Below are 27,903 nucleotides of genomic sequence, written 5' to 3'. Positions count from 1 at the left end.
ACCTGGGTGGGCTTTTCCCAGCTTTGCTCCTGGACTATTACACCACCAAGACCTCCCCAACACTATCATATGGCATCTGCTCAGAGAATGCAAATTCACTTAAATATTAGTATCATAAACATGTAAAGAAAACATAAGGTTCCCAGGAAAACAAAAATGAAACAATATGAAAATTTCTGGAGCCAAAGAATATTCTTGAATTATGTGTCACTAGGGTTTAATCTGCATTGTTGCTCCCTACCAAGTATGGGAAAATAAGTTTCAACTACGGTATGTTTAAGAAACCAGTAAAAGCAGTGGTGGGCAAATACAGCTTATAGACCTACTATAGGTATAAAGACCACTGCCTATTTTTTTATGGCCCATGAGCTAAGTACAGTTATTACATTTTTGAATGGTTAGAAAAATGTCCAAAAAAGAAAATATTTTGTGACATTTGAAAATTATGTAAAATTCAAATTTCAGTGTCATAAATAGTCATATTGGAACACAGCCATACTCATTCATTTATGGTTTGTCTATGGCTACCCATGCATTATAATAATTGGGTTAAGTAGTTGTGATGAGACCATTTAGCCTGCAAAAATATTTACTATTTGGTGCTTTATAGATGTTGGCCAGATGACTGGGTGGCTCAGTTGGTTAAGCATCTGCCTTTGGCTCAGGTCACTATCCCAGGGTCCTGGGATCAAGTCCCACACTGGGCTCCCTGCTCAGTGGAGAGTCTGCTTCTCCCTCTCCCTCTCCCCCCTGGTTCTCCTTTCTCTTTCTCTCAAATAAATAAAAGAAAAAAAGAAAAAGTTTGACAACTCGAATAAGAAAATATATGAAGCCCAATTCCATATATAGCATCCAACATGCTCATTAATAATGATGTTAATGAAGAAGAAGAAGAATGTTCTCACATCAGTTTCTACAAAGAATACTGCACTCATTCATTCATGCAACAAACATTTAGTAAGTGCCTATTATGTGCCAGATATTGTTCTAGTGTCTAGTGTTAGGAAAGTCCTTGAACTCATGGACTTTAAATTCTAGTAAGGGAAGACAAAAAATGAGATTAGTAAGTAAAACATACAATTTGTTTGGGAGAGTTAAGTGCTATGAAAAAAATAAAACAAGAAAGGGGGGATGTGAAGGAATGGAATTGGGAATAAATAGTAGGGTCCAGATAAAATGAAATATTTTGGTTTTAAATAGGAAAATCAGAGAAGGCCTCATTGAGAAGGTACATTTCAGTCAACACCCAAATGATGTAAGGAACTAGCCAAGCAGGTATCGAGGGGAAGGAGTGTGTTCAAGGCAGAGGGAACAGCAAATACAATGGACCTAAAATAGAAAACTGTCCTGCATGTTTGAGGAATAGCAAAGAGACCTCTGTGGCTCTCCCAAAGGTATTAAGGAAACAAGTACCAGCTATATGGATGAGAGCCATACTGCTGGGCAGATCATGAGGAGTCTGTAGACCACCACGAAGATAATATAATGTAAAAGTGACTTACTCTCCTGAAGTCCATATATAGAACTACATCTTATTTTTATGTGAAAATTAATATAGTAACACTTAATTTCTTATTTAGAACGTTCCAGAGGGCTAGACATCAATCAGCCCATTTCTTTACCTTAAACATGTACAGATCTCTTAACCTAACAAATCTCTTTTAAATCAACAAATCTCTTTTAAAATGTTTTAGTGAATATTTTTCATTAAGCGCTAGTTTTCTTTCCAAATTCTTCTTCCATCACAACCAAACTTCTGTAACTGTGGTCTAATTTCATTCATAGATAGTTTCCCTTTTTCTTCCATCTAGTTTTTACCGGCCCCTTTACAAAAATTTTCATTCTAATTATCGCCTGGAAATTATGCCCTAAGAGCAATAACTTTCCCCTTGTCAAGTTCAGTCTGAAATTTCATCATAAGGAAATTCTCTGGAGTGCTTGGGTGGCTCAGCCAGTTAAGCATCTGCCGATTCTTGATTTCCGCTCAGGTCATGGTCCCTGGGCTGTGAGACAGAGCCCTACATTGGCTTCTGCGCTTGAGATTGTCTCTCACTCTCTCTGCCCTCTACCCCTCTCCTCCCTGCTTCTCTAAATAAATTAATTAAGAATAAACCTTTAATTTCCCGATTGAGCCATTCATTCTTTAGAAGGATACTGTTTAGTCTCCATGTATTTGGGTTCTTTCCAAACTTCCTTTTGTGGTTGAGTTCTAGCTTTAGAGCATTGTGGTCTGAAAATATGCAGGGAATGATCCCAATCTTTTGATACCGGTTGAGTCCTGATTTAGGACCGAGGATGTGATCTATTCTGGAGAATGTTCCATGTGCACTAGAGAAGAATGTGTATTCTGTTGCTTTGGGATGAAATATTCTGAATATATCTGTGATGTCCATCTGGTCCAGTGTGTCGTTTAAGGCCTTTATTTCCTTGCTGATCTTTTGCTTGGATGACCTGTCCATTTCAGTGAGGGGAGTGTTAAAGTCCCCTACTATTAAAAAATCATGGAAACAAATGATAATGAAAATACAACGGTTCAAAATCTGTGGGACACAACAAAGGCAGTCCTGAGAGGAAAATATATAGCGCTACAAGCCTTTCTCAAGAAACAAGAAAGGTCTCAGGTACACAACCTAACCCTACACCTAAAGGAGCTGGAGAAAGAACAAGAAAGAAACCCTAAGCCGAGCAGGAGAAGAGAAATCATAAAGATCAGAGCAGAAATCAATGAAATAGAAACCAAAAAAACAATAGAACAAATCAACGAAACTAGGAGCTGGTTCTTTGAAAGAATTAATAAAATTGATAAACCCCTGGCCCGACTTATCAAAAAGAAAAGAGAAAGGACCCAAATAAATAAAATCATGAATGAAAGAGGAGAGATCACAACTAACACCAAAGAAATACAAACTATTATAAGAACATACTATGAGCAACTCTACGGCAATAAATTTGACAATCTGGAAGAAATGGATGCATTCCTAGAAACATATAAACTACCACAACTGAACCAGGAAGAAATAGAAAGCCTGAACAGACCCATAACCAGTAAGGAGATTGAAACAGTCATTAAAAATCTCCAAACAAACAAAAGCCCAGGGCCAGACGGCTTCCCGGGGGAATTCTACCAAACATTTAAAGAAGAACTAATTCCTATTCTCCTGAAACTGTTCCAAAAAATAGAAATGGAAGGAAAACTTCCAAACTCATTTTATGAGGCCAGCATCACCTTGATCCCAAAACCAGACAAGGATCCCACCAAAAAAGAGAGCTATAGACCGATATCCTTGATGAACACAGATGCGAAAATACTCAACAAAATACTAGCCAATAGGATTCAACAGTACATTAAAAGGATTATTCACCACGACCAAGTGGGATTTATTCCAGGGCTGCAAGGTTGGTTCAACATCCGCAAATCAATGTGATACAACACATCAATAAAAGAAAGAACAAGAACCATATGATACTCTCAATAGATGCTGAAAAAGCATTTGACAAAGTACAGCATCCCTTCCTGATCAAAAGAATAAACCTAAAAATATTTACTTAAAGAAATTCTCTTTCTATAGGGGTCTCTGGCCACGCCTTCTATCATTATAGTATTTTTACATTTGGTTTCTAGGACTCCCTCTACCTCAAAGCTTGGTGAATTCTTAGGCTAGATTACAGATTCCTCTTCTCCTTCCCCATCAATTGTGGGGGAAACTTTAAGTTTGGGATACACTGCTCTTTCCTCTCATATGCATTTGTTACTGTTGTTGTCATTGATGATGATTTGGTTTTAAGCAACTACATTCATGTACCCACATTAACAGCTCCAGTTCCATAGGTTCAGTTTACTAAAAGTCATCTACTTACCCTAATATACTCTGCAGTATTTGAAACTGAACATTTGAAAAGTGGGATCATTTTCCCATGAAACTTTATTCTTCCATTTTTCTAAGGTTTCTCTTCACAGTCTCAAAAGTCACTTTTGGTTACTACTTTTAAGTTATATATAATATTATCATATTCTGACAAGTCTTATTAATTGAACTCCTATAATACTCACCATTCATATTCACAGTTTCCTTTTTGATATAAATTCTGATCATCTTAAAAGCCTCTGGCCAGATACTATCCTTGGAATAAAAGAATCTTGGGATTCAACACACCCTAAGGTAATACCTACCCAATGAGATAATTCTTTCTAAGATAGTCTTAAAAGATGATTGCCAGTCTCTACTTGAATATAAACAGCTAAGCACGGTGCCTGAGTAGCAGTAAGAATTTAATAAATGCTTGAAGTTATTATTGTTCTTGCTATTAAGAGTACAGATTCTAGAACCAGACCACATGGATTTCAATTACAGCTCCACATTTACTTGATGGGTGACCTTGAGCAAGTTATTAAACTTCCTTGTTGTAAAATGGATTTAATAATAGTGCTTACCTCATAGGGTTTTTAAATAACTGTAAAGTACTTAGAATGGTATCTGGCACATAGTAAACACCATGCATTTGTTAAGTGAAATAAAATTAATGGCTCACTACTTCAACAACAGAACAGTCTTCAGTATGGGTGGATTTCTGATAGAAAGCTCTTTCTTGACTCTTAATCACAGGAAACAAACTGTGAGTTGCTGAAGGGAAGGGTGGTGGGGGGATGGGGTAACAGGGTGATGGACATTAAGCAGGGCATGTGATGTAAAGAGCACTGGGCATTATGTAAGACTGATGAATCACTGAACTCTACCTCTGAAATCAATAATACGCTATATGTTAATTAACTGAATTTAAATTAAAAAAATAAATAAATGAAAAAGAAAAGAAAAGAAAGCTCTTTCTTTCTGATGTCTTAATTTCTGCCTCCCCTCCTTGGTATATACCCAAGATAGCTAAAAATGTTAAGTCCACACAAAAATCCATAAAGAATATTCAGAGGGGCACCTGGGTGGCTCAGTGGGTTAAAGCCTCTGCCTTCAGCTCCAGTCATGATCCCAGGGTTCTGGGATCAAGCCCCACATTGGGCTCTCTGTTCAGCAGGGAGCCTGCTTCTCCCTTTCTCTCTGCCTGCCTCTCTGCCTACTTGTGATCTCTGTCAAATAATTAAAAATATATATTCATAGTAGTATTATTCATAATAGCAAAAAGTAGAAATGACCCAAATATCCATAAGCTGACAAATGGATAAATTAAAAAATAAATGGATAAATAAAATGTGATATATTCATATAATAAAATATTATTTGGTCATGAAAAGGAATGAAGATCTGATACATACTATGACATGGATGAACCTTGAAAACATCATGCTAACTGAAAGAAACTAACTAGACCCAAAAGGCCATGTAGTATACAATTTCATTTTTATGAAACATCCAGAATAGGCAAATTCATAGAGACATAAAAGAGATTATTGTTGCCAGGGGCAAGGAGGAAGGGAAAATCGAGAAACCACTAAGTAACAGAGAGCTTCTTCAAAGTGGCGATAATAAAAATGTTTTGAAACTAGATACTGTTGATGGTTACACATGAATATACTAAACACCACTGAACTGTACACTTTAAAAGGGTAAGTTTAATACTATGTGAATTATAGCTCATTTTAAAAATTTTTTGCCTCCCTAAAATTTTCACTTAGTGGCTATTATCATCCTCTAGAATAAAAAATAAGCCTTCTGCTTCTTTAACATGTAGCCGTTCAAGAACTTAAAGATAGTTATGTTGACCCTTTGGTTTCTCTTACAGGATTCAGTACTTTGGACTATGCCTTAGTATAAAATTATTTCCAGACCTCCTCACCATTTCAGTGGCTCTTCTCTGCTTAAAATAGTAATAACAGTGACCAACTTACTGTATATTATGTATTTACCATGCATTTTACAGCTATTATGTCTTTTATTCCCTGTAACAGTACTGATAAATTATGATCCACATTCGCATCTGAAGACCTTGAAGCTTAGGATTAAGATTTCACAGCTAGGACATGGCAAAGGCAGGGTTCAAACCCACATATGACTTCAAAGCCCATGTACCCCAAACACTGGGCCATCCTGCCTCCTCCTACTAGATGATTCTAGTTTATCAAAAACTTCTTTAAAACACAGGGCCCCAGGGGCACCTGTGTAGCTTAGTCGGTTAAGCGTCTGCCTTCTGCTCAAGTCAGGATCTCAGGGACCCCTGCTCAGTGGGAACCCTGTTTCTCCCTCTCCCTCTGCTCCCCCCCAACTCACGTTTTCTCTCTCTCATAAATAAATAAAATCTTAAAAACAAACAAACAAACAACAAACACAGTGCCCCAAATGAGGGGATAGAAAGAATAACACATGTGATCTTACCAGCACAGCATAGAACTTGGGACAATCTGGACACTATATTTTTACTACTGCAGCATAAAACTTTGTTCACTTTTTTAGAAGACACAAAGTACTATTATGAGCTACTGAACCTACAGTTAAAATGCCATATCTTTTTTTCATACAAACTACTCATGCTGTATTTCTTGCATCCTATACTTGTACAACACAGTTTTGAATGCAATAATTGGACCTGTCACCATGCTGAATCTTTACCCTAAGTTTCTTTGAGATAACTTTTACACTTTATTTCTATAATTACAGAATTTCAGCACTGCACTGTACTTCAGAAATCAACTGGTCTGATTTTTACTATTTTACTGATAAGAACACCAAAGCTAAATGGCCTGCCCCAAATTTGCTACCTGTAAATCTAGCAATTTCCTGCACTTTTGCACCATCTACAACTATATTTCTATCTTTACCTAAATCTTTTATTGAAACATCAAACAGCACTTAACTGAATGTATTCTACTAGGTCTTGCCCTAACACTGGCATCTATTCAGTCAGCCCTATCATTTTAGCTGCGTCAGCATCCTATTCACATCTCTCCATGAAGATAGCCAGGAAATCCCTCACTAAACCTAAGCATACTACTTACAGAATAATCCTTTTCAAGCATAATTTTGATCACGTTACCTCTCTGCTCAGAAAACAGCATCCCAGCCCTTCAAATCCAAGTTTCTTAGAGTCTATGGCCTATTCATCTGCTGTGCTCCTATCATCCAATCCCTTACTCCTAAGTAAAACACTCCAGATAACGTCCATACTCTTGTCTACTGCTCCCTATATAAAAATCTTCTGAAACTTTCGCATCCGCTATGTCTCTAATTTATGCTCCTTTCTTCCATCCTTGCTTCAAAGGTCTGCTCAAAATCTGTGTCTTCCATTAGGCTCCTTCTGAACCATCTCATCCATCTCTGATCCTCCCAACAGCAGATGCAGTGTCATGTTATGCACTCCATTATTTCTGTCAGTACGGTACTACTTTGTTTGAGCCATTGTTATGTTATGTATTTCCTGAGCTTCTCTCGAACTCCCATTTGATCTCTTCTTGTAGGGAAGGGCATGTCTTGAGACACTTGGTACAGGTATCTTGAATACCATAAGCACCTATATACCACTGAACAACTGGCTCAAAAAAAGGTTAAGTATCATGTGACGGATAAAATCGGTCTCTCAATCCAAATATGTTCCCAAATCCCCTACCGAACCCACACTGTGTTCTGTCTGGCAGAACACGGGCTAAATCAACCCTAAGAATCGTCCTGAGGTACAAGATTATCCCTCATGCTCTAGGAGGCTAAGGGGAATTATGGACATGGGAAGAAAGCAGGTAAATGGGTAAATGAGAGTGACAGTAATAAAGGACCCCTATTTCCTAAGGCAGGAGACCTGAATTTGCAAATCCCTATTCAACTGTAATACAAGTATACCATATACCCTGTTAGTTTGAGTGGAAATTAAGACTCTGCCTGAAAATAAGAACTACAAGAGCTCCCTTCTTGAGATGGCTCAAGTTGGGTTTGGTCAGAGGCCAGAAACATGGGCTAATCATCCAAATTCTCTCAGAAATCTGTAGTTCTATTAAGCTATTACTGCAGTATAATTTTTGGAAAATAGCCTATATCTTTTTTTAAATTAATATATAATATAGGGACACCTGGGTGGCTCAGTGGGTTAAAGCCTCTGCTTTCAGCTCGGGTCATGATCCCAGGGTCCTGGGATACAGCCCCGAATCCGGCTCTCTGCTCAGCAGGGAATCTGCTTCCTTCTCTTTCTGTCTCTCTCTCTCACTCTGCCTGCTTCTCTGCCTACTTGTGATCTCTGTCTGTCAAATGAATAAACAAAATCTTTAAAAAGTATATGTGTGTGTATATATATGTGTATATATATATATATGTATGTATATGTATATATATAAAATGTATTATTTGCCCCAGGGGTATAGGTCTGTGAATCGTCAGGCTTACACATTTCACAGCACTCGCCATAGCACATACCCTCCCCAATGTCCATCACCCAGCCACTAGCCTATATCTTGAACTAGAGGTGTGTGTTTAAAAATGTCTTTAAATAAATAAATAAATAAATAAATCTAACAACTGCCTTTTGTTCCCAAAACTGTCTCAAGGCCTCCCTTCTGAAGGGAATTTATCACTTATTTTAGCAGTTCTCTCAGTGACTTCCTCCTGTTCTATCCCCTTCTCTAGCTTTGGAACTCTGGAAGAACACAGTTAACAGAGGAGGCTGGGAATAAAGGAAAAGGTTTCCGAGGCTTTTCCCTGTAAAATGATTTTATAAATTAATCTGAATATTTATCAGGCCCACTCAGATATATACACACCTTTTTTCTGAAAAAGTCTGCCATTTCTGACATAAAGAAGTCCACTCTTTCATTGTTACTGCTCAAACACACATGGGCAATGGAGTGGGGGGGAGGGAAGGAGGGAAGGAAAGAGGGAGAAAAACAAGGGATTCCTCCTCGTGGAACTAGAAAGCATTCCAACTAGAAGGACGCCCATACCGTGCCCCCTCAATAAAACAGATGAAAAACAGACCCCAACTCTCACATGTCATCAGCAGCTTGGATGCGTTTACATGTGGCCACTTTACAGATTTCAAGGAAGCTGGGATTTGAATAGCAATTCCAATCTATCTGGCAATGGCTGCAGTTCAGCATCAGTCTCCCTAGTAATACAAGACAGAAAATTTTGTTCTTTCAAGTTTCCTAAGTGAATAGCCACTCATCTAGAGAAAAGCTTAAAACACTGTAGCAGCTTGTGTCAGCTCCAAGAAGACTGAAGTCTGAGCAGGAAATAAGCCCCCTTTTCCAAATAAAAGCCAGTGTTCTCTCTCCTTGTTTTCTCCACCGAATGTTCTGTATCAGCAGGGTGAGCCCAAATTGCATCCAGGGCTTTGCTGCAGCCCTGCCTTTAGCTTTTTTTAGTGAGGATTTGGTGATTAAGAAAATAAAACAACAAAGAAAAACCCCACCGCATACAAGAAGAAAAAAAAGAGAGGCGTGCTTCACAAAACAGCTATTTCAAAATCATGATTTTTTAAAAAACTATACAGAATGTGGAACGGAGGGGAAAAAAATGTCTCATGTGGGTTGCGTCGGCCCCGCAGCTGCTCCTCATTAAAGCGCCTCTTTACTCCCTCTGGGCTAGTTTCCAGCAGAAAATTCTTTAAACAGAACTCTGCTTTCAACCCACTTTCTTCTTGCTCTGGACCTCTCGGCCCCCCAATCCGCAGTGGCAGCCTGCCCTAGCTGAGCTCTAGAGGGGGGAGCTGTCGTTAAGGTAAATGAGGTAAAGGCAGGAGAAAAAAAATAACAAAACCCAGAAACCAAATTAAGCATTGGTCAGTAACAAAGGTCTGCAGTTTGAAAAGGCCCCAAATCAGTCTGTTCTTTCCTGTGACCATAATGCCAGCTTAGTTTCCTGCCCCCTCCCCCGGTTCCCCATGTTAAAGTAGATAAAAATAATTGCTAACAGCCAAGGCTAACTGTAACCAGTGAAAGTTCCTCCATAGCATTTAATTCCCGAAGTTCCAGCTACAAACTTCTAGATGCCCCAGAGCCTACAGAATCAAGTCTACATATACTCTGAGGGTGGCATTCAAGACCATCCCAGTAGTCTAACCTCATTGTCCCCCTCCTCCCATGCCTCCAGTTTGAGATCTCATCAGACTGTCAACGTCTTAATTCTATAACTCTGTGTAAAGATAACTGGGCTATGCTAATTACTAACTTGGTATTAAAAAACAACACATGCAGACTCCTAGTTAACCTCCTGGTAAGGAGGGGAAGAAAAAGGAAGAAGCTCTGTGATACTGACTTCTTGCTGTTCTTACGCCCACACTCACTCCCCTTCCCCAAAGAAGAAAGAAAGAAAGAAAGAAAGAAAGAAAGAAAGAAAGAAAGAAGAAAAGGAAACACTACAGCTTACTCAGCAAGAAGAGAAAACAAAAAGAGCTTAAAAAAAAAAGTATTTGTGTATAGTTAGGGCCCAGTACTGGGCTGGTTTGTGGTGAAACACACTTTCTAAGGGCTTTGCTGGTTTGATGTAAAGGAAACAAAGACAAATATACAATCAGTCTGTCTCTCTCTTTCTCTCTCTCTTTCTTTCTCTCTCTCTCTCTCTCACACACACACACGCACACACACACACAAAACTTTTTACCACAACTAATAAAGACTACCAAATACTGCAGAACAGCCCATTTTTCTACTATGTAAATTCAGCTTCCTGAACAGTACATTTCTGCTTTTCTTGTAGCAGTATTTCAGAAAATGTTAATCTTGGTTCCCACATTAGGCTGAATGCTTCCAAATTAAAAGTTTCCCACAGGAAAAGAATTTTACGGGGAATTGTGAGGCTGGGAATTATCTTCTGAAACTCCACCTCACTTGGTTTCTGTGCGTTCAGGTTTTTCACCCCTTCCCATTCAAATAAAGCAATAAACACACATGTATTTTAATAAATCCAAACCAAAAGAGAAGCTGCACTGGTACTAGTTTTAAAACTGTTAATTCATGGCATCATTCATCTTCATCAAAGACTATGAAATCAGTAACCACTGCAATGTGAAACCATGCTTTATTTACACAAGAATTTGCAAACACCCTTATCTTCCAGTTTACAGTCGGGGCTCATTTATCAGAACTCAAAAGCTGAACCAAGCACCCAGGCTCTTCAATCATCACTTGAAAGATTGGGCAAGGGCACACAAACAGTGTTGAAAGACTTGTGTTGCTGCTATAACAGAAGGTGGTCTTCCCTCTGTCTTCTAGCGCTTATTCAGTGCCTGCCATATTCTACTGCACTGGACTCTGAGAAAATGTCTACTTCTAATTATAACATGGCAAACATACTCTAAACATTTGAGTTAACAAAAAGCACCCTCCACGGTAATCGGCAAAAATGAACGAGTTAAGCCAGTTGTTGCTAAGCTATGCACTGTATAGTCATTGCAAGGAATCTGCAAACACAGAGCACTCTCTAGGCTACTAAAGAATGTCCTGTGTCCATATTTAAATGGACTGCAGATACTGTTATGATTATTAAAAACATAAAGGTATTATATAGTGGCTACTGATTTTTTTGGTGGATTTTGGTACTATGCATTGCATTTCAAACAAGAAATTTAAAAAATGGTTTCAATTCAAAATTATCTCTCCTTTATGCATTTCTCTTTTTCAGCTCCCAGAACATGCTACAGTGCACCACTTCTTACCTCCAGACCTTTGTACATGCTGGTCACTAAGCCCAAAACACTTTTCCTGACCCTCTTCTCAGAACTAAGCCCTAAAATTCCTTCAGACTTCCGCTTAAATGTTCTTCCTCTGAGAAACAGGCTTGAATCCCCCACTACATACTCCCATAACTCTAATAGATCATATCACCCATTATCCTTTAACACACTAAGAATTGTTCATCACCACACTAACACCGTAATTGGTATACAGAAGGCTTTCAACTAGCAGTGTTCACATTCTCAATGGAAGTGAGAAGAAAAATGCAAGGGTCCATGGAATCCTAAAAAGGCTCTCTAATCACACTCAAAGTTTGGGAACCATCAGGTTGAACTATTTATCCAAAGGATTATCAAACCTATTAAGATTCCTGATATGGGGAGGGCTTCTTAACCCCCACTCACCCCTAACTCATTCAAAATGGACTAGCCAACCCCATATGGAGATTTTTTTCAATCAAATCAAATTATTTTCAATTTTCCCCCAAAATATGAAGTTAACTAAAACACACATGTATGCATACACGCATGTGCACACACACACAAACACAAACACACAGTCATCTTTTCTCTTGTAGTTTTATTATTCCTTGATAAAATACTGGTTATATGAACCACCAGAAGCCTGGAGTCCTGAGGAACATGACACCCTACTAAGTAGCCTCAGTAGCATGAACTGCTAGATTCTTAAGAGAATGAGCAGTAAAAATTAAACAAGATAACAGAGAAGAAAAATGAGTATGGGTACCTGCTTTCTGTTCCCCAGCATGAGTGGATGACTGCCTTAAAAGTTCTAAAGTTCAAAAGAAATGTCTGAAAGTAAAACAGTTCTAAAAGCTAATGGTTTGGTCTGAAAAGATTCCTAGTTGAAAAATAATTGTACCCAGGGGTGCCTAGGTGGCTCAGTTGGTTAAGCATCCAACTCTTGATTTCCTCTCAGGTCACGATCTCAGGGTTGTGCGTTTGGGCCCTGCACCGGGCTCCAATTGGGTGTGGAATCTACTTGAGATTCTCTCTCTCCTTACCCCCTCTAAAAAATAATAATAATAATAATAATAATTGTACTCAAATCGTATCAAACCAAACCTGAATGTAAGAGAAGGCTGGAGAAAAATCTGCTTTTCTTTAAACTTGAAGAGGATTAAAAAATATTCCTTTGTAGTTTCTTAATAAATCATTCTCCCCAAAAAGGGGGGGAGGGGAGACTCACACATGTAGGTATGCAAAATTGTTCCATGGATAATTGGAAATTAAATATATAATATCAAAATGCTCTGAAACACTACAAAACCCCACTTAAATTTCCTTAATTAGAACCACAGATAATAAAAATAATGGACATCATAGGATAAGAAATTAACAATGTCTAACCCTACATTAAGACAAAAACTTCCCTTGGGGCACCTGGGTGGCTCAGTGGGTTAAAGCCTCTGCCTTTGGCTCAGGTCATGATCCCAGGGTCTTGGGATGGAGTCCCATATCGGGCTCTCTGCTCAGCAGGGAGCCTGCTTCCTCCTCTCTCTCTGCCTGTCTCTCTGCCTGCTTGTGATCTCTGTCTGTCAAATAAATAAATAAAATCTTTAAAAAAAAAAAAAGAAAAGTTTCCCACAAATGATGCCTATATTAGTACACAATTGATCCTTGAATGAAATGAGTTTGAACTTGGCAGGTCCATTTACATATAAGAAGATTTCTTTCAGTACAGTACAGTACCATAAATGTATTTTCTCTTATGATTTTTTTAATAACATATTCTCTTCTCCAACTTACCTTACTCTAAGAATATAGTATAAAATACATACATAATACAAAATATGTATTAATCGACTATTTATGTTATAAGTAAGGCTTCTGGTTAATAATAGGCAATCATAGTTTCCACGTAATCAAAAGTTTCGTGGATTTTCAACTGTGCAGGACTCAGTACCCCAAAGGTCTGTGTTGTTTAGGAGTCAACTATGTATTCAAATTCAACTGTATTAAAAATAAAGTGTTCCTCGACTTTGGAAGTTCCTTGACTTTACTATATAAAATCAAAGTCTATGGCTCTATAGGAACAAAATGAAAATCCTACAAAACTAGGGTCTAATGAGAAAGTTTATCTGTGGTTTATCGATCTTACTAATTCTTTCAAAGAACAAGCTTCAAGTTTCATTAATGTGTTCTACTATATTTCTGGTTTCTAATTCATTGATCTCTGCTCTAATCTTAATTATTTCCCTTCTCATGCATGGGTTAAGTTTAATTTGTTGTTGATTCTCCAGATTTTTAAGGTGTAAAGATAGTTTGTGTATTCGGGACTTTTCTATTTTTTTGAGTGAGACTTGGATAGCTATGTATTTCCCCCTTAGAACCGCTTTTGCTGTATCCCATAGGTTTTGGATCTAACCAAAGAGGTTAAGGATCTATACTCTAGGAACTACAAAACACTCATGAAAGAAATTGAAGAAGACACAAAAAGACGGAAAAGCATTCCATGCTCATAGATCGGAAGAATAAACATCGTTAAAATGACCATGCTGCAATTTATACTTTCAACACTATCCCAATCAAAATACCAATGGCATTTTTTCAAAATGCTGGAACAAACGATCCTAAAATTTATATGGAACCAGAAAAGATCTTGAATTGCCAAGGAAGTGTTGAAAAAGAAAAACAGGGCACCTGGGTGGCTCAGTGGGTTAAGCCTCTGCTTTTGGCTCAGATCATGATCTCAGGGTCCTGGGACTGAGGCCTGCATCAGGCTCTCTGCTCAGCAGGGAACCTGCTCCCCCCCCCACCGCCTGCCTCTCTGCCTAGTTGTAACCTCTCTCTGTGTGTCAAATAAATAAATAAAATCTTTAAAAAAAAAAAGAAAAAAAAAAAAAGCTAGGGCATCACATTGCCAGATTTCAAGCTATATTACAAAGCTGTGATCACCAAGATAGCATGGTACTAGCACAAAAGCAGACACACGGACCAATGGAACAGAGTAAAGAGCCCAGTTATGGACTCTCAACTCTATGGTCAAATAACCTTCAATAAAGCAGGAAAAAATATCCAATGGAAAAAAGAAAGCCCCTTCAATAAGTGGTGCTGGGAAAACTGGACAGCTATATACAGAAGAATGAAACTGGACCATTCTCATACACCATACACAAAGATTAAACTCTAAATGGATGAATGGCCTCAACGTGAGACAGGAATCCATCAAAATACTAGAGGAGAACATAGGCAGTAACCTCTTCAGCATCGGCCATAGCAACTTCTTTCAAGACATGTCTCCAAAGGCAAGGGAAACAAAAGTGAAAATGAACTTTTGGGACTTCATCAAGATGAAAAGCTTCTATACAGCAAAGGAAACAGTCAACAAATCAAAGAGGCAACTCATGAAATGGGAGAAGATATTTGCAAATGACACTAAGACAAAGGGCTGATATTCAAAGATCTATAAAGAACTTCTCAAACTCAACACCCAAGCAACAGACTAGTTAAAAAATAGGCAGAAGACATGAGCAGACACTTCTCCAAAGAAGACATACAAATGGCTAACAGACACATGAAAAAATGTTCATCATCACTAGCCCTCCAGGAGATTCAAATCAAAACCACACTGAGATACCACCTTACATCAATTAGAATGGCAAAAATCAACAAGGCAAGAAACAACAAATGTTGAAGAAGTTGTGGAGAAAGGGGAACCCTCTTACACTGTTGCTGGGAATGCAAATTGGTGCAGCCACTTTAGAAAACAGTGTGGAGGTTCCTCAAAAAATTAAAAATAGAGCTACCCTATGACCCAGCAATTGCACTACCGGGTGTTTACTCCAGAGATTCAGATATAGTGAAAAGAAGGGCCATATGCACCCCAATGTTCATAGCACCAATGTCCACAATAGCCAAAATGTGGAAAGAGCCAAGAGGTCCTTCAACAGATGAATGGATAAAGAAGATGTGGTCCATATACACAATGGAACATTACTCAGCCATCAGAAAGGATGAATACCATTTCTCCATCAATTTGGATGGGACTGGAGATTATGTTAAGTGAAATAAGTCAAAGAGAGAAAGTCAATTATCATATGGTTTCACTTATCTGTGCAACATAAGGAGTAGCATGGAGGACTTTAGGAGAAGGGAAAAATGAAAGGGGTTGAAATCAGAGTGGGAGACAAACCATGAGAGACTATGAACTCCAGAAAACAAACGGAGAGTTTTAGAAAGGAGCGGGGGGTAGGGGGGGATAGGTGAGCCTGGTGATGGGTAATAAGGAGGGCACGGATTGCATGGAGCATGGGGTGTTATACGCAAACACTGCATCATGGAACATTATATCAAAAACTAATGATGTACTGTATGGTGACTAACATAACACAATAAAAAAATTTTAAAAAAAGAAAGTTTATCTGACATACATCTAGATACCATACAAATTATTTCTTTTAAAAATACAACACTATCATTATTTTACATATTCTTGCAGTCTTCTAAGAAAAAAAAAACAACAGCAAAGCCCACAAACCCACATCATATGGAAGACACTAGCAGCACACAGCTCTTAGCCTACTGGTGCCTATACTTGGAAGCATACTTTACACCACTTATTCTGTTGGGATTGGATTTGGTTTGTTTATGTTTTCTTCTAGATTATAGGCTTTTGAGAGCAATTATTAAAACCATCACCATAATCAACCCAAAAATCTTTCCACACAAAGGGTACCTTCATGAAGTTAATGCCATCAGCATTTATTACTTTTATGACAGTAAGAGGACAGTTATTGTCCAAAAAAAGTAATGTTTTCATTTATTTTATTAATACCACTCATTAATTTAACAGTATAGACCATCTCAACTAAAGAAAAGCAGCATCAACCAAAAACTGACACAGGAGGATTCAGATATAATTCTTTGTTCTAACTTCAGCAACATCTGGCTCAAGAACTTCTTTTGTATGCTTAAGAAACAAAACAAAAAAAAAACCCAACTGACCACAAAGAAAGGCTCTTCCAGTTTATACCACATGTGCTTGGAAGATGCTTCAAGTGACTATGAGGCTCTAAGGTAAAGGTCGGCAAATATTGCCCTGGATGAATACCAGATGGTTTTGGATCTCCACCCCAGGAACTGGCTTTTCCATTTTTTAAATGGTTACATTTTAAAGGGATATAATAGTACCTGTATAATATCCTCAATTTGTCTCTTGGCCAGTAAAGCCTAAAACATTTACTATCTGTAACTTAGAGAAAAGTTTACTGAACCCTGCTCTAAGGCCACGACGGCAACTAAAGTATATGTAGGTAAAAACACTTTCAAAACACGTGCTTGAAATTTAGGTAACTTTCTGTTTACCAGAAGTTAGGCCACTCTAGAAACACATGTAATGAAGTATGTTTCAGATAGGCAATTTCAGAAAGGCAGCTGAATGGTCAAAAGATCATCACTGTCACCTGCCACAGCTCTGCATAATTAGAACCAAAGATAATAAAAATAATGGACATCATGGGAAAAAATTATGGTGTATAACCCTGATACCATGACTCATGACAAAAAAGCACTACTTACCTTAAGAGGACCATGGCCCAAGAGATTAAAAAAAAACTTAGATATTACAATGACTTATAGCCTTCCAAACCAGAGAAACTATCAAACAAGCATCCTGAAAGTGTACATTCAAGTTTACTCAAAGTGAACATAAATGCATTACCCCGAAAAGACGGAGTAATAAGCAAAACAGACACTGTGAAACCCAAAATGGCCCAGGCTGGACCTGTGCTTAGCAACCAAGTTGAAGCTAAATAAAATCTCCCAAATCTAAACCAAAACAGCATGATGGTAGACACCATAATATAAATCACAGCCCAACCCACGTTTTCACACTAACTCTGGGGAGGCACTTTACTTACTAAACTGGGTCAAGGCAAAGCCATACCTGATGTGGCTCCATTCTCCTGAATCATTCCTCTTTAAAAAACCCTTGCCTGGTGGCAGGTGAGATGTATTTAGGACATACTTGAACAAATATATTTTTTTAAATATGTATTACATATATACATATAAAGTCATGAGGTTTTTTTTAATTTCAATAAGAATAAAAATGTAACTAGGATATTGTTTTACAAATCTCTTACTTAAGACTTCAGCATGCTCCCAGATCATTTTTTTTTTAAGATTTTATTTATTTATCAGAGAGAGGGGGGGGGAGAGAGTGAGCACAGGCAGACAGAACGGCAGGCAGAGGCAGAGGAAGAAGCAGGCTCCTTGCTGAGCAAGGAGCCCGATGTGGGACTCGATCCCAGGACGCTGGGATCATGACCTGAGCCGAAGGCAGCTGCTTAACCAACTGAGCCACCCAGGCGTCCCTGCTCCCAGATCTTTTTTGATAGAGTGGCTCCCCACAAACTTCTAAGCCAGCTCTAGTTCTGCCACTAGATATTAACCTTGTACCAGCCCACTTTAACTTCTCTGAGCTTTAGCCTCCTCATGTATTAAAACATGCTAGGACAGGGGCGCCTGGGTGGCTCAATGGGTTAAGCCTCTGCCTTCAGCTTGGGTCATGATCTCAGGGTCCTGGGATGGAGCCCCACATCAGGCTCTCTCTGCTCAGCGGGGAGCCTGCTTCCCCCTCTCTCTCTGCCTGCCTCTCTGCCTACTTGTGATCCCTCTCTGTCAAATAAAGAAAGAAAATTAAAAAAATAATAATAAAACATGCTAGGACAAAAAACTCTAATATTCCCTTTAGCTCTAAAATTGTATGATTCCATTTTGTATGTTCCATGGCCCCTTGGATATTCATATAGGATAGACCTCCCTTATGAGGAACTCAAAAAGAATTTCCACACTGTTTTGTCTCATGGAATGTTAAAAAACAAAATGTATAGCTAGAGTTAAAATTCTTGGTCTTTAAAACTGCCTCACAAACGCACTCAGTTTTTTTTTTTTTTTAATTCTCCTTTTATCTCTCTCTAGATAATTAGATAGATACATACATAGCTCTATTTAGAGACACAGATACATCTATACACACATACATATACATGTTCACTCACATTAGTTCCTTGGGGGTTCGTACCAAGAATGAAAGGAAATAGTGCTGAATCTTTAGATCCTCTAGAGGAGTGTAAAGAACAATTTTTAGTCCCAGTCTACATTCTAATCAGTTATGTAATCCAGGGGAGGTCACTTGGCCATACTAAGCCCTGGGCTCCTCATATTTAAAACATAATGAGTAAGTAAAGTGCTTGTCAAAGTCCTTTTAACCTTCTAAGTATGATAACTCTACAATTTTGGCTTTGAATCTCCTCAGCAACACTGTCCAAGGATGTTAATGCTTAGAGTCAGTGCTTGTGTGTGTCTTCACCACTTATCCACTCCAAGACGGGGCTCCTGGCACAAAATTTGTGCCTTGTCCTCTTCCATCCTCCATGCTGCCCACCTGTCACCATTCCAAATACACAGACACATTCAGTGCTCATCAGTGTAAATGAACTCCTGCACAACTCACACTTCCAGCTAACCCCTCACAGGAAGCATAAAGAGGCAAAGAGTAATACATTTAAACAAGATATGGAGAATAAATAAGAATCCTGAACTTAGAAGGAAAGAAAGACCTTATCATCTTCTCCAAAACAGGTGGCGAAAACATAAGAGCCTGTTTTCATCAGACCAGAATGTTGGTAGACACCACAAGACTCTTTATGGAACTGGACCTGCTGATAAATCTCACAAGGCTAAAAATGACAGATGCATGTCTAAAATAATGGTCTGTGAAGATTTGTCCCAAATTTAAACTTGCAGGGAATAAACCACTTAAATTCATGTAGGACCTTTTTCCAGATACCATTTTTATATATCTTCTCAACACAGCATAAATGCCTATCATTTTTCCACTCTTGATGCTCTCATTAATTCTCATAAAATTTAAGAAAGAATAAGTGATGTCCTATAATCAAAGAGATTGCTTCTGTGGAGACTAATTATGAACTCCTGATACTCAGTGTCAGCCTTTGCCTGGAAGGAAATGAGTCAACTTTTCATTAGTAATCACGTTCTCTCCATTTTTTAAGAGTGACCCAGAAATGCAAGACCGTGAGTTTTAGCAGTATGAGCCAGAGAATCAGATACCACAGATATTATATACAAATAGGACAAAGATAGAAAATTAAAGTCAAAGAGGTTCCTGAGGTATTTTTCAGGATGACTGAAGTTTCAGAAGGAGCCCACTAAAATAATTCATCAAGGAAATGTGTCTGGCTTACACAAGAATGGGCATTTCAAAATCTTAAAGGAACAGGCAATTAAATGGCTAAGGCCCTACCATGGTCTTGCCAAGAGACTCATACAAATGTTTTCCACACAGAATAGGCAGCCCTGGTTTATTCTGGATAATTGAGGGTTTGGATATGTACTATATAATCAGAGGAAACAAGCAGTAAAGGACATGAGCTAATTTGGGCTAACCAAAGACTTGGCTAACAGATGCTTGCTTACTCTGGATCCCTGCAATGAACTAGATCAGGCCAATGATATGCTGGACAGAAGAGGTCAGAGGATGGGATACCTGAATTCTCAACTAGGAGAATGAACTATGCCATATACGACAAATGATCCTATTCTTAATGTCTGTTTTTCCATCTTTCTCCTACATTAACCCATTCTTTTTCTTGCCTCAAAGATTCTTGGATTCTGAATTCCCTTGTAAATGGTGTCCACAAGCTTACCTGCCTACTTCTGAAAACAGCATAAAAATCAAGTCAAAACCAAAAAGTTCTAGGAGTAGGAGAGGTGACTGCTCCCAGCTGCCCTCCCTTCTTGTCTCCTGTGGTCTTCCTGCTACCCCTCACACTAGACATTTTATCTGTAAGCATTCAAGCCAACATGTATTAAAGGAATGATTTTTTTTTTTAAATCAGTTATCTATCACCATGAAACCAGATGAATCCACACACTGGTTTAGTAAAACCTCAGAAGAACAACAAGATGTAGAAAAGTTTTAAAACTATGTCATTAAGGGGGGGCGCCTGGGTGGCTCAGTGGGTTAAAGCCTCTGCCTTCAGCTCAGGTCATGATCCCAGGGTCCTGGAATCGAGCCCCGCATCAGGCTCTCTGCTCAGCGGGGAGCCTGCTTCCCCTTCTCTCTCTGCCTGCCTCTCTGCCTACTTGTGATCTCTATCAAATAAATAAACAAAATCTTTTAAAAAAATGTCATTAAGAACAAAATGATGAAAATATTGGTAATGACTATTCCAGGAAACAAGGGCACTTCTGGTCCCCTTAAGTCTCTCTCTACTTCCATCCTTCTACTACCCATCTCCATCATATTCTCAGATTTATAAACTAAGTGATCCACTAAAGACCCTCTGATTTTAATCTTCTGTCCTGTAGGAGCTGCTCCCTTGTCTGACTCTCCACAGTTTTTATCATCTGTGCTGACACATCGGGTAGTTACAGACCACTGTATTTTATACAAAATGTATGCCTCATCTCCATAACAAGATGGCAAGATGTCAGAGGACTGCCACCATATTTTACATGAGAGAAACATGACATTCGTTAGCAGTCACTCCCAAGGTATTTCAGAGTCACAAATAAGTCAGAGAACACAAGCCTCTTGGGCCTTTCTGTCTATTCACAATACCTAGCACAGTACTCAGTCAATGTAGCCACCTCAACAAATACTAGACTGATGAAAATTAAACTTTTCTTTGAAGAGTGTTATGGACTGAATGTTTGCATCCCTCCCCCCGCAAATTCATATGATGAAACAATAATCCCCAATATAATGATAGTTGGAGATGGGGCCTTTGGAGATAATTACGTAGGTAAAATCACGAGGTGAGGTCCTCGTAATGGGATTAATGCCCATATAAGGAGATGAGGGGACCACATCTTTCTCTCCCTACTATGTGAAAATATACATAGTGAGAAGGTATCCATCTCACCAGGAAGAAGGTCCTCACAGGGAACTGAATCTGCCAGTGCCTTGATCTTAGATTTCTCAGGCTCTAGAACTATGAGAAATAAATACCTGTTGTTTAAGCCACCCAGTCTGTGGTAGTTTATTAGAGTAGACTAAGCTGATTAAGACAAAGAGTAAGAATCCTACAGTGCTTCAGTCTATCTGACCTTCAGTGTTCGGGATACAGGATTATAGACAGAGCAAGTAAAGGAAAATGGCCTGAACCTACAGAGATTCATTACCCTAAAGCCACTATGCTATATAAGTCCTACTCTGGTTATTTTCTCATTAATACCTATGTTCTCCTCATACTTATGTGAAGAAAAAAACTGGATATGATGTTCCAGTTGGATGGGTTCACTGAGTAATACCACCTTTCACTGAACTAATGCCCTTATTAATTAGTCTTTGCTTTGACTTTTCTTGCATAAAACTCCTTTGATAAAGATTCAAGTAATAGTTTGTTTAGGAGAGGACCATTTTAAACAGAAGATAACTGCATTAATAAGGGAAGCCTGAGGGAAGCATATAAAAATCAGTAAGACATTTTTGAACATGAAGCATGAAGTGCCAGCAAAGATTATTGACAATAGATAAACAGAATATAGAAAACTTTGGGAAGCCCCAGATAAATTGTAATTTACCTTACATCAAAACGTAAAAAAACAAAAAACAAAACAAAACAAAAAATCGTAAAGTAAAACAACTAAGACAAATACAAAAACAAAAAATTCACATAACACACACACAGAGAAAGAGAGAAAAGAGACTGTAGGGATGGAAGAGACACCAAATTTTATTCCTAGCTACAAAATTCTAAGCTACAGGACGTTTAGAAGAGCACTTAAAGAAAATCTCCTTTAACGTCCAGTTAGCTTAATGAAAAAGAAAGCATTTGGAAATTTTTAGATAATTACATTTTTATCACACTCTGATATCCCCACTCCTCTGTATTCAATCTTGCTAGCCTTGATGAAAGATAGACAGTCAAAATTTAAAATGAAGTACTTAATTAAGCTATGCCAGATCCTGGAAGAAAAATATTTCTCATCCTGCTTAGTCACAAGAAAAAAAGGGAGAAAAGAATTCCTACATGAAATTAATGGTGCTGACATGCCACAATGGAACAATAAGAAAGAAACTTTACAGAGGATTATGGTTAACTTGGAGACCGTGTTGAAAGAAGCCTAGCTAAACTCACATCTATTCATCCCAGCTTTGCAGGCCAAAATTATTTGATTTAACTTATTGGAAATTATCCAAGACAGGCAAAAGGATACAGGCAGAGTCTAAGAATCACCTTCTCCTACTTCTTTACCTAACACTTCAGTTTATAAAGGTTCAAACCTGAAGAATAAAGGTGAATTGAAAAAAGTATAGGAATCCCATTGTTCCATATTATAAGAACCTGATAATCAAGACTTACTTTATAAAAAACTCCTCAGGGACACCTAATGTATTTGTTAAAGGATTTTTCAAACACATAGTGGTTAATAAGAATCACTTCAGAATGGTACTGTTAAAGTGTCCAGATCTCGTGTCCTAAATAAGGAAAGCCTCACAGGACATATATCTGCACATCTATTAACTCACAATGCAAATGTACGGCACTATGTTTAACAATGTGTGGCTTTTGACCTGGCAGCAAAATTTATCAGAGGTTGTTGAATTTGACCAGTCCAATTTCACAGCTGCATAAAATCTGTTTGGACTTGTTCACTTTCCATTAGGAAAAAGAACAGAGAAGTTTCAAGTTTTTCCATTTAGTTTTTTCTACCAAAGACCATTTTAATAGATAGTATCCTCTCTCCCCACCTTCATTGCCTTCTTATATTTCATCTGCAATAACTGCACTGAGCTTTCACATCAAAGGCCACTTCTCAGAAATGCAGCATTACCCAAGCCTGGCCCAAGTACACTCACAGAGCTACAAGCAGGTTTAATACTCAAATATTATGTCAGCTGCCCAGGTCTACCTAACGTTACTGCTTCTGTTTAAAATCAGAAACTATGTGGAGTTATAATCACATTCCTGACCTAAAGAGTCACTTCAAGTCTTTTAAATGTCCCATATTTCCTTTTCAGAAAGACATGTTTGAATTACCCACTTTAAAACAGATAGATTTTGGAATGCCTGGGTGGTTCAGTCAGTTAAGTGTCTGCCTTCGGCTCAGATCATGATCCCAGAGTCCTGGGATCAAGTCCCACATTGGGTTCCCTGCTTGGTAGGGAGCCTGCTACTCCCTCTGCCTGCCTCTCCCCCTACTTGTGCACTTGCTCGCTCTCTCCCTGACAAATAAATAAATAATTTTAAAAATAATACTAAAATAAAATGAAATAGGTAATTTTGCCCCATTTTACTGATAGGCAAACTGAGACTCAGACTGACAGCCCATTTCCCCAGAGTGTGTATTAGGTCAGCTACTTAAAAGATATGTGATCATATAGATCAATATTCCTGATGAGCACAGATGCAAAAATTCTCAACAAAATACTAGTAAACCAAATCTAACAATACATTAAAAAAAAAAAAAATCATTTACCACAACCAACTAGGATTTATTCCTTGGTTGCAAGGGTGGGTCAATATCTGCAAATCAGTCAATGTGATACATCATATCAATAAGAGAAAGGGTCAGAACCATATGATCATTTCAATAGATGCACAAAAAGCACTTGACAAAGTACAACATCCATTCTGGATAAAAACCCTCAACAAAGTAGGTTTAGAGGGAACATACCTCAATATAATAAAGGCCATATATGAAAAATCCACAGCTGACATCACCCTTAAAGGGGAAAAACTGAGAACCTTTCCTCTAAGGACAGGAACAAGACAAGGGTGTCAACTCTCACTACTGTTATTCAACATAGTACTGGAAGTCCTAGCCACAGCAATCAGACAACACAAGGAAATAAAAGACATCCAAATCAATAAGAAAGAAGTAAAACTTTCATTATCTGCAGATGACATGATACTATATATATAGAAAACCTGAAAGACTCCACCAAAAACTGCTAGAACTGATAAACAAATTTAGTAAAGTCACAGGATATTAAATCAATGTATAGAAATAATTTGAAATTGGTATTTCAAATACCAATAATGAGCAGAAAGAGAAATTAAGAAAACAATCCCATTTACAATTGCACTAAATATAATAAAATATTTAGGAATAAACCATACCAAAGTGAAAGATCTCTACTCTAAAAACTATAAATAATACTGATTTAAGAAATTGAAGATGACACAAAGAAATGGAAAGCCATTCCATGCTCATGGATTGGAAAAACAAATATTGTTAAAATGTCTATACTACCCAAAGCAAGCTATACATTTAATGCAATCCCTATCAAACACCAACAGTGTTTTTTACAGAACTAAAACAAGTCTAACAATTTTATTTAACTACAAAAGACCCTGTATAGCCAAAGCAATCTTGAAAAAGAGAAGCAAAGGCATGACTAGGTGGCTCAGTGAGTTAAGCATCTGCCTTCAGCTCAGTTCATGATCTTGGGAGTCCTGGAATCGAGCCCATGTCAGGCTCCCTGCTCAGCAGGGAATCTGCTTCTTCCTCTCCCTTAGCCCCTCTCCCTGCTTATGCTCTCTCTCACAAATAAAATAAAATAAAATAGAAAAAAGAAAAACAAAACTGGAGGCATCACAGTTTCAGACTTCAAGTTATATTACAAAGCTGGAGTAATCAAAACAGTATGGTACTGGCACAAAAATAGACACAAAGATCAATGGGGGAGAACAGACAGCCCACAAATGAACCCATGACTATATGGTCAATTAATCTTTGACCCAAAAAAAGAACATCCAATGGGAAAAAGACAGTCTCTTCAACAAACGGTGCTGGAAAAACTGGACAGCAACATTCAAAAGAAACTGGACCACTTTCTTACTATACTCAAAAGTAAATTTAAAATGGACTAAAAATTTAAATGTGAGACTTGAAACCATAAAAATCCTAGAAGAGAACACAGGGCGTAACCTCTTTGACACTGGACATCAGTCATATGCACATTTTTTCTAGATATGACTCCCGAGACAAGAAACAAAAGCAAAAATAAATACTGGGACTGTATCCAAATAAAAATCTTCTGCACACAGAAGAAAAAAAAATCAACAATGCTAAAAGCAAGCTACAAAATGGGAGAAGATGTTTGCAAATGACATATTCAAAAAGCTTAGTATCTGAAATACATAAAGAACTTATAAAACTCAACACCTGGCTCAGTTGATTGGCCAGCTGCCTTCAGTTCAGATTATGATCCCAGGGTCCTGGAATCAAGCCCTGTGTCAGCCTCACTGCTCAGCAGAGACCCTGCTTCTCCCTCTCCCTCTGCCTGCTGCTCTGTCTCTTGTGCTCTTTGCCAAATAAATAAATAAAATCTTAAAAAAAAAAAAAAAAACCTCAACACCCAAAAACAAATAATCCATTAAAATATAGAGAAATGAAAAGATATTTCTCCAAAGAAGACATACAGATGGCCAAAAGACACATGAAAAGATGCTCATTATCACTACCATCAGGAAAATGCAAATCAAAGCTACTATGAGACATTATCTCACACCTGTCAGAATGGCTAAAATCAACACAAGAAACAACAGGTGTTTTAAGAATGTGGAGAAAAAGGAAGCCTCTTGCACTATCGGTGGGAATGCAAGCTGGTGCAGCCACTGTGGAAAACAATATGGAGGTTCCTCAAAGTTAAAAATAGAACTACTTTATGATCCAGCAATCGCACTTTTGGGTATTTACCCAAAGAATTCAAAAACACTAATTCAAAGGGATCCATGCACCTCTATGTTTATAACAGCATTAATTATAATAGCCAAGATATGGAAGCAGCCCAAGTGTCCCATCAACTGATGAAGGGATAAAGGTGTGGTATTATATACAATGGAATATTATTCAGCTATAAGAAAGAAGGAAATTTTGCCACTTGCAATGACTTGGATGAAGCCAGAGAATATAATGTGAAGTGAAATAAGTCGGTCAGAGAAAGATAAATACCATATGATTTTACTCATATGTGGAACTTAAGAAAAAAACAAATGAGCAAAGAAAAAAAGAGAAATCAAGAAATAGACTTGGGGCGCCTGGGTGACTCAGTGGGTTAAAGCCTCTGCCTTCGGTCCCGGGATTCTGGGATGGAGCCCCGCATCGGGCTCTCTGCTCAGCGGGGAGCCTGTTTCCTCCTCTCTCTCTGCCAGCTTCTCTGCCTACTTGTGATCTCTGTCTGTCAAATAAATAAATAAAATCTTTAAAAAAAAAAAAAAAAGAAATAGACTTCTTTTATTTATTTATTTATTTTAAAGAAACAGACTCTTAATTGTAGAGAACAGTCTGATGGTTAGAGAGGGGAGATTGGTTCAATAGATAATGGGGATTAAGAAGTGTGCCTGTCATGTTAAGTACAGGGTGACTGACATATGAAAGTGTTGCATCACTATACTGTACACCTGAAGCGAATATAACACTGTATGTTAACTTTAAAAATAAAAAAAAAAAAAAGCCTTCAAAAAAAATAAAAGTATGTGGGGCACTTGGGTGGCTCAGTGTGTTAAAGTCTCTGCCTTTGGCTCAGGTCCCGATCCCAGAGTGATGGGATCAAGCCCCACATAGGGCTCTCTGCTCAGCAGGAAGCCTGCTTCCTCCTCTCTCTCTCTCTGCCTGCCTCTCTGCCTACTTGTGGTCTCTGTCAAATAAATAAATAAATAATCTTTTAAAAAAAAAAAACTTCAAAAAAATAAAAGTATGTGATTTTGGGAAAATTATTTAACTTCTTTGAGTTTCTATATATACTCATCAGTAAAACAGGAATATATAAAAAGGCTAACTAAGCACAGAGCCTGGCATGTAAGTGCTCAATAAACACTAGCTAGCATAATATTCTTTAACTTGCCAAAGGTCTGATTGCTAACAAGAATTAGGGTTCAAACTCTAGTCCACCTGGCATAAAAACCTATGTCCTCTCCACGCTGCCAGGCAGGGCTCGTTCAGATGCCTTAATCCACAGAGAAGTATCACAGTGAACCATACTGAAGTCTGAGGCAAAGGAAAAGTCATTAATACTGATCTCTTTATCTAAAATTTGGATATTTTTATCACAGTTTTTTTGCATTAATTTTGATATTCTGAACTACTACACTAAACTGTAACTGCCCGGCTAGTTCAGTCAGTAGATAAGAGCATGAGACTCTTAAAAATATTCTATACCTTGGTAACTGGGTTTTCTGACACCCTCTAAAATTTTACACCTGAGATGAAAAGCCTCACTCACCTCACCCTGGTCCCAGCCCTACCAGTCACCAACAGTTTCTGCTCTACATTACAGTCACTTCACAATTCACTTTGCAT

General features: G+C 38.1%; 1 protein-coding gene across 7 annotated transcripts in view; it reads right to left on the bottom strand.

Moving 5' to 3' along the window:
* NOTCH2 (notch receptor 2) overlaps positions 1-27,903 on the bottom strand; it is a 199,007-nt gene that overhangs the window by 95,322 nt on the left and 75,782 nt on the right. The window contains exon 1 of one of the 7 annotated variants that reach the window (XM_045081843.1): positions 8,913-9,037. The exons of the other annotated variants lie outside the window; for them this stretch is intronic. Coding sequence (XP_044937778.1) covers positions 8,913-9,022 — 110 coding nt within the window. The 5' untranslated portion in view covers positions 9,023-9,037. Of the gene's footprint in view, positions 1-8,912; positions 9,038-27,903 lie in introns of those variants that run through there. 7 annotated transcript variants of the gene reach the window in all.

This window comes from Mustela putorius, unplaced genomic scaffold, assembly GCF_011764305.1.
Source record: "Mustela putorius furo isolate JIRA1106 unplaced genomic scaffold, ASM1176430v1.1 tig00000585_pilon_pilon_pilon, whole genome shotgun sequence".
Classification (NCBI taxonomy): Eukaryota; Metazoa; Chordata; class Mammalia; order Carnivora; family Mustelidae; genus Mustela; species Mustela putorius.
This window is presented reverse-complemented; position numbering and strand designations above follow the sequence as displayed.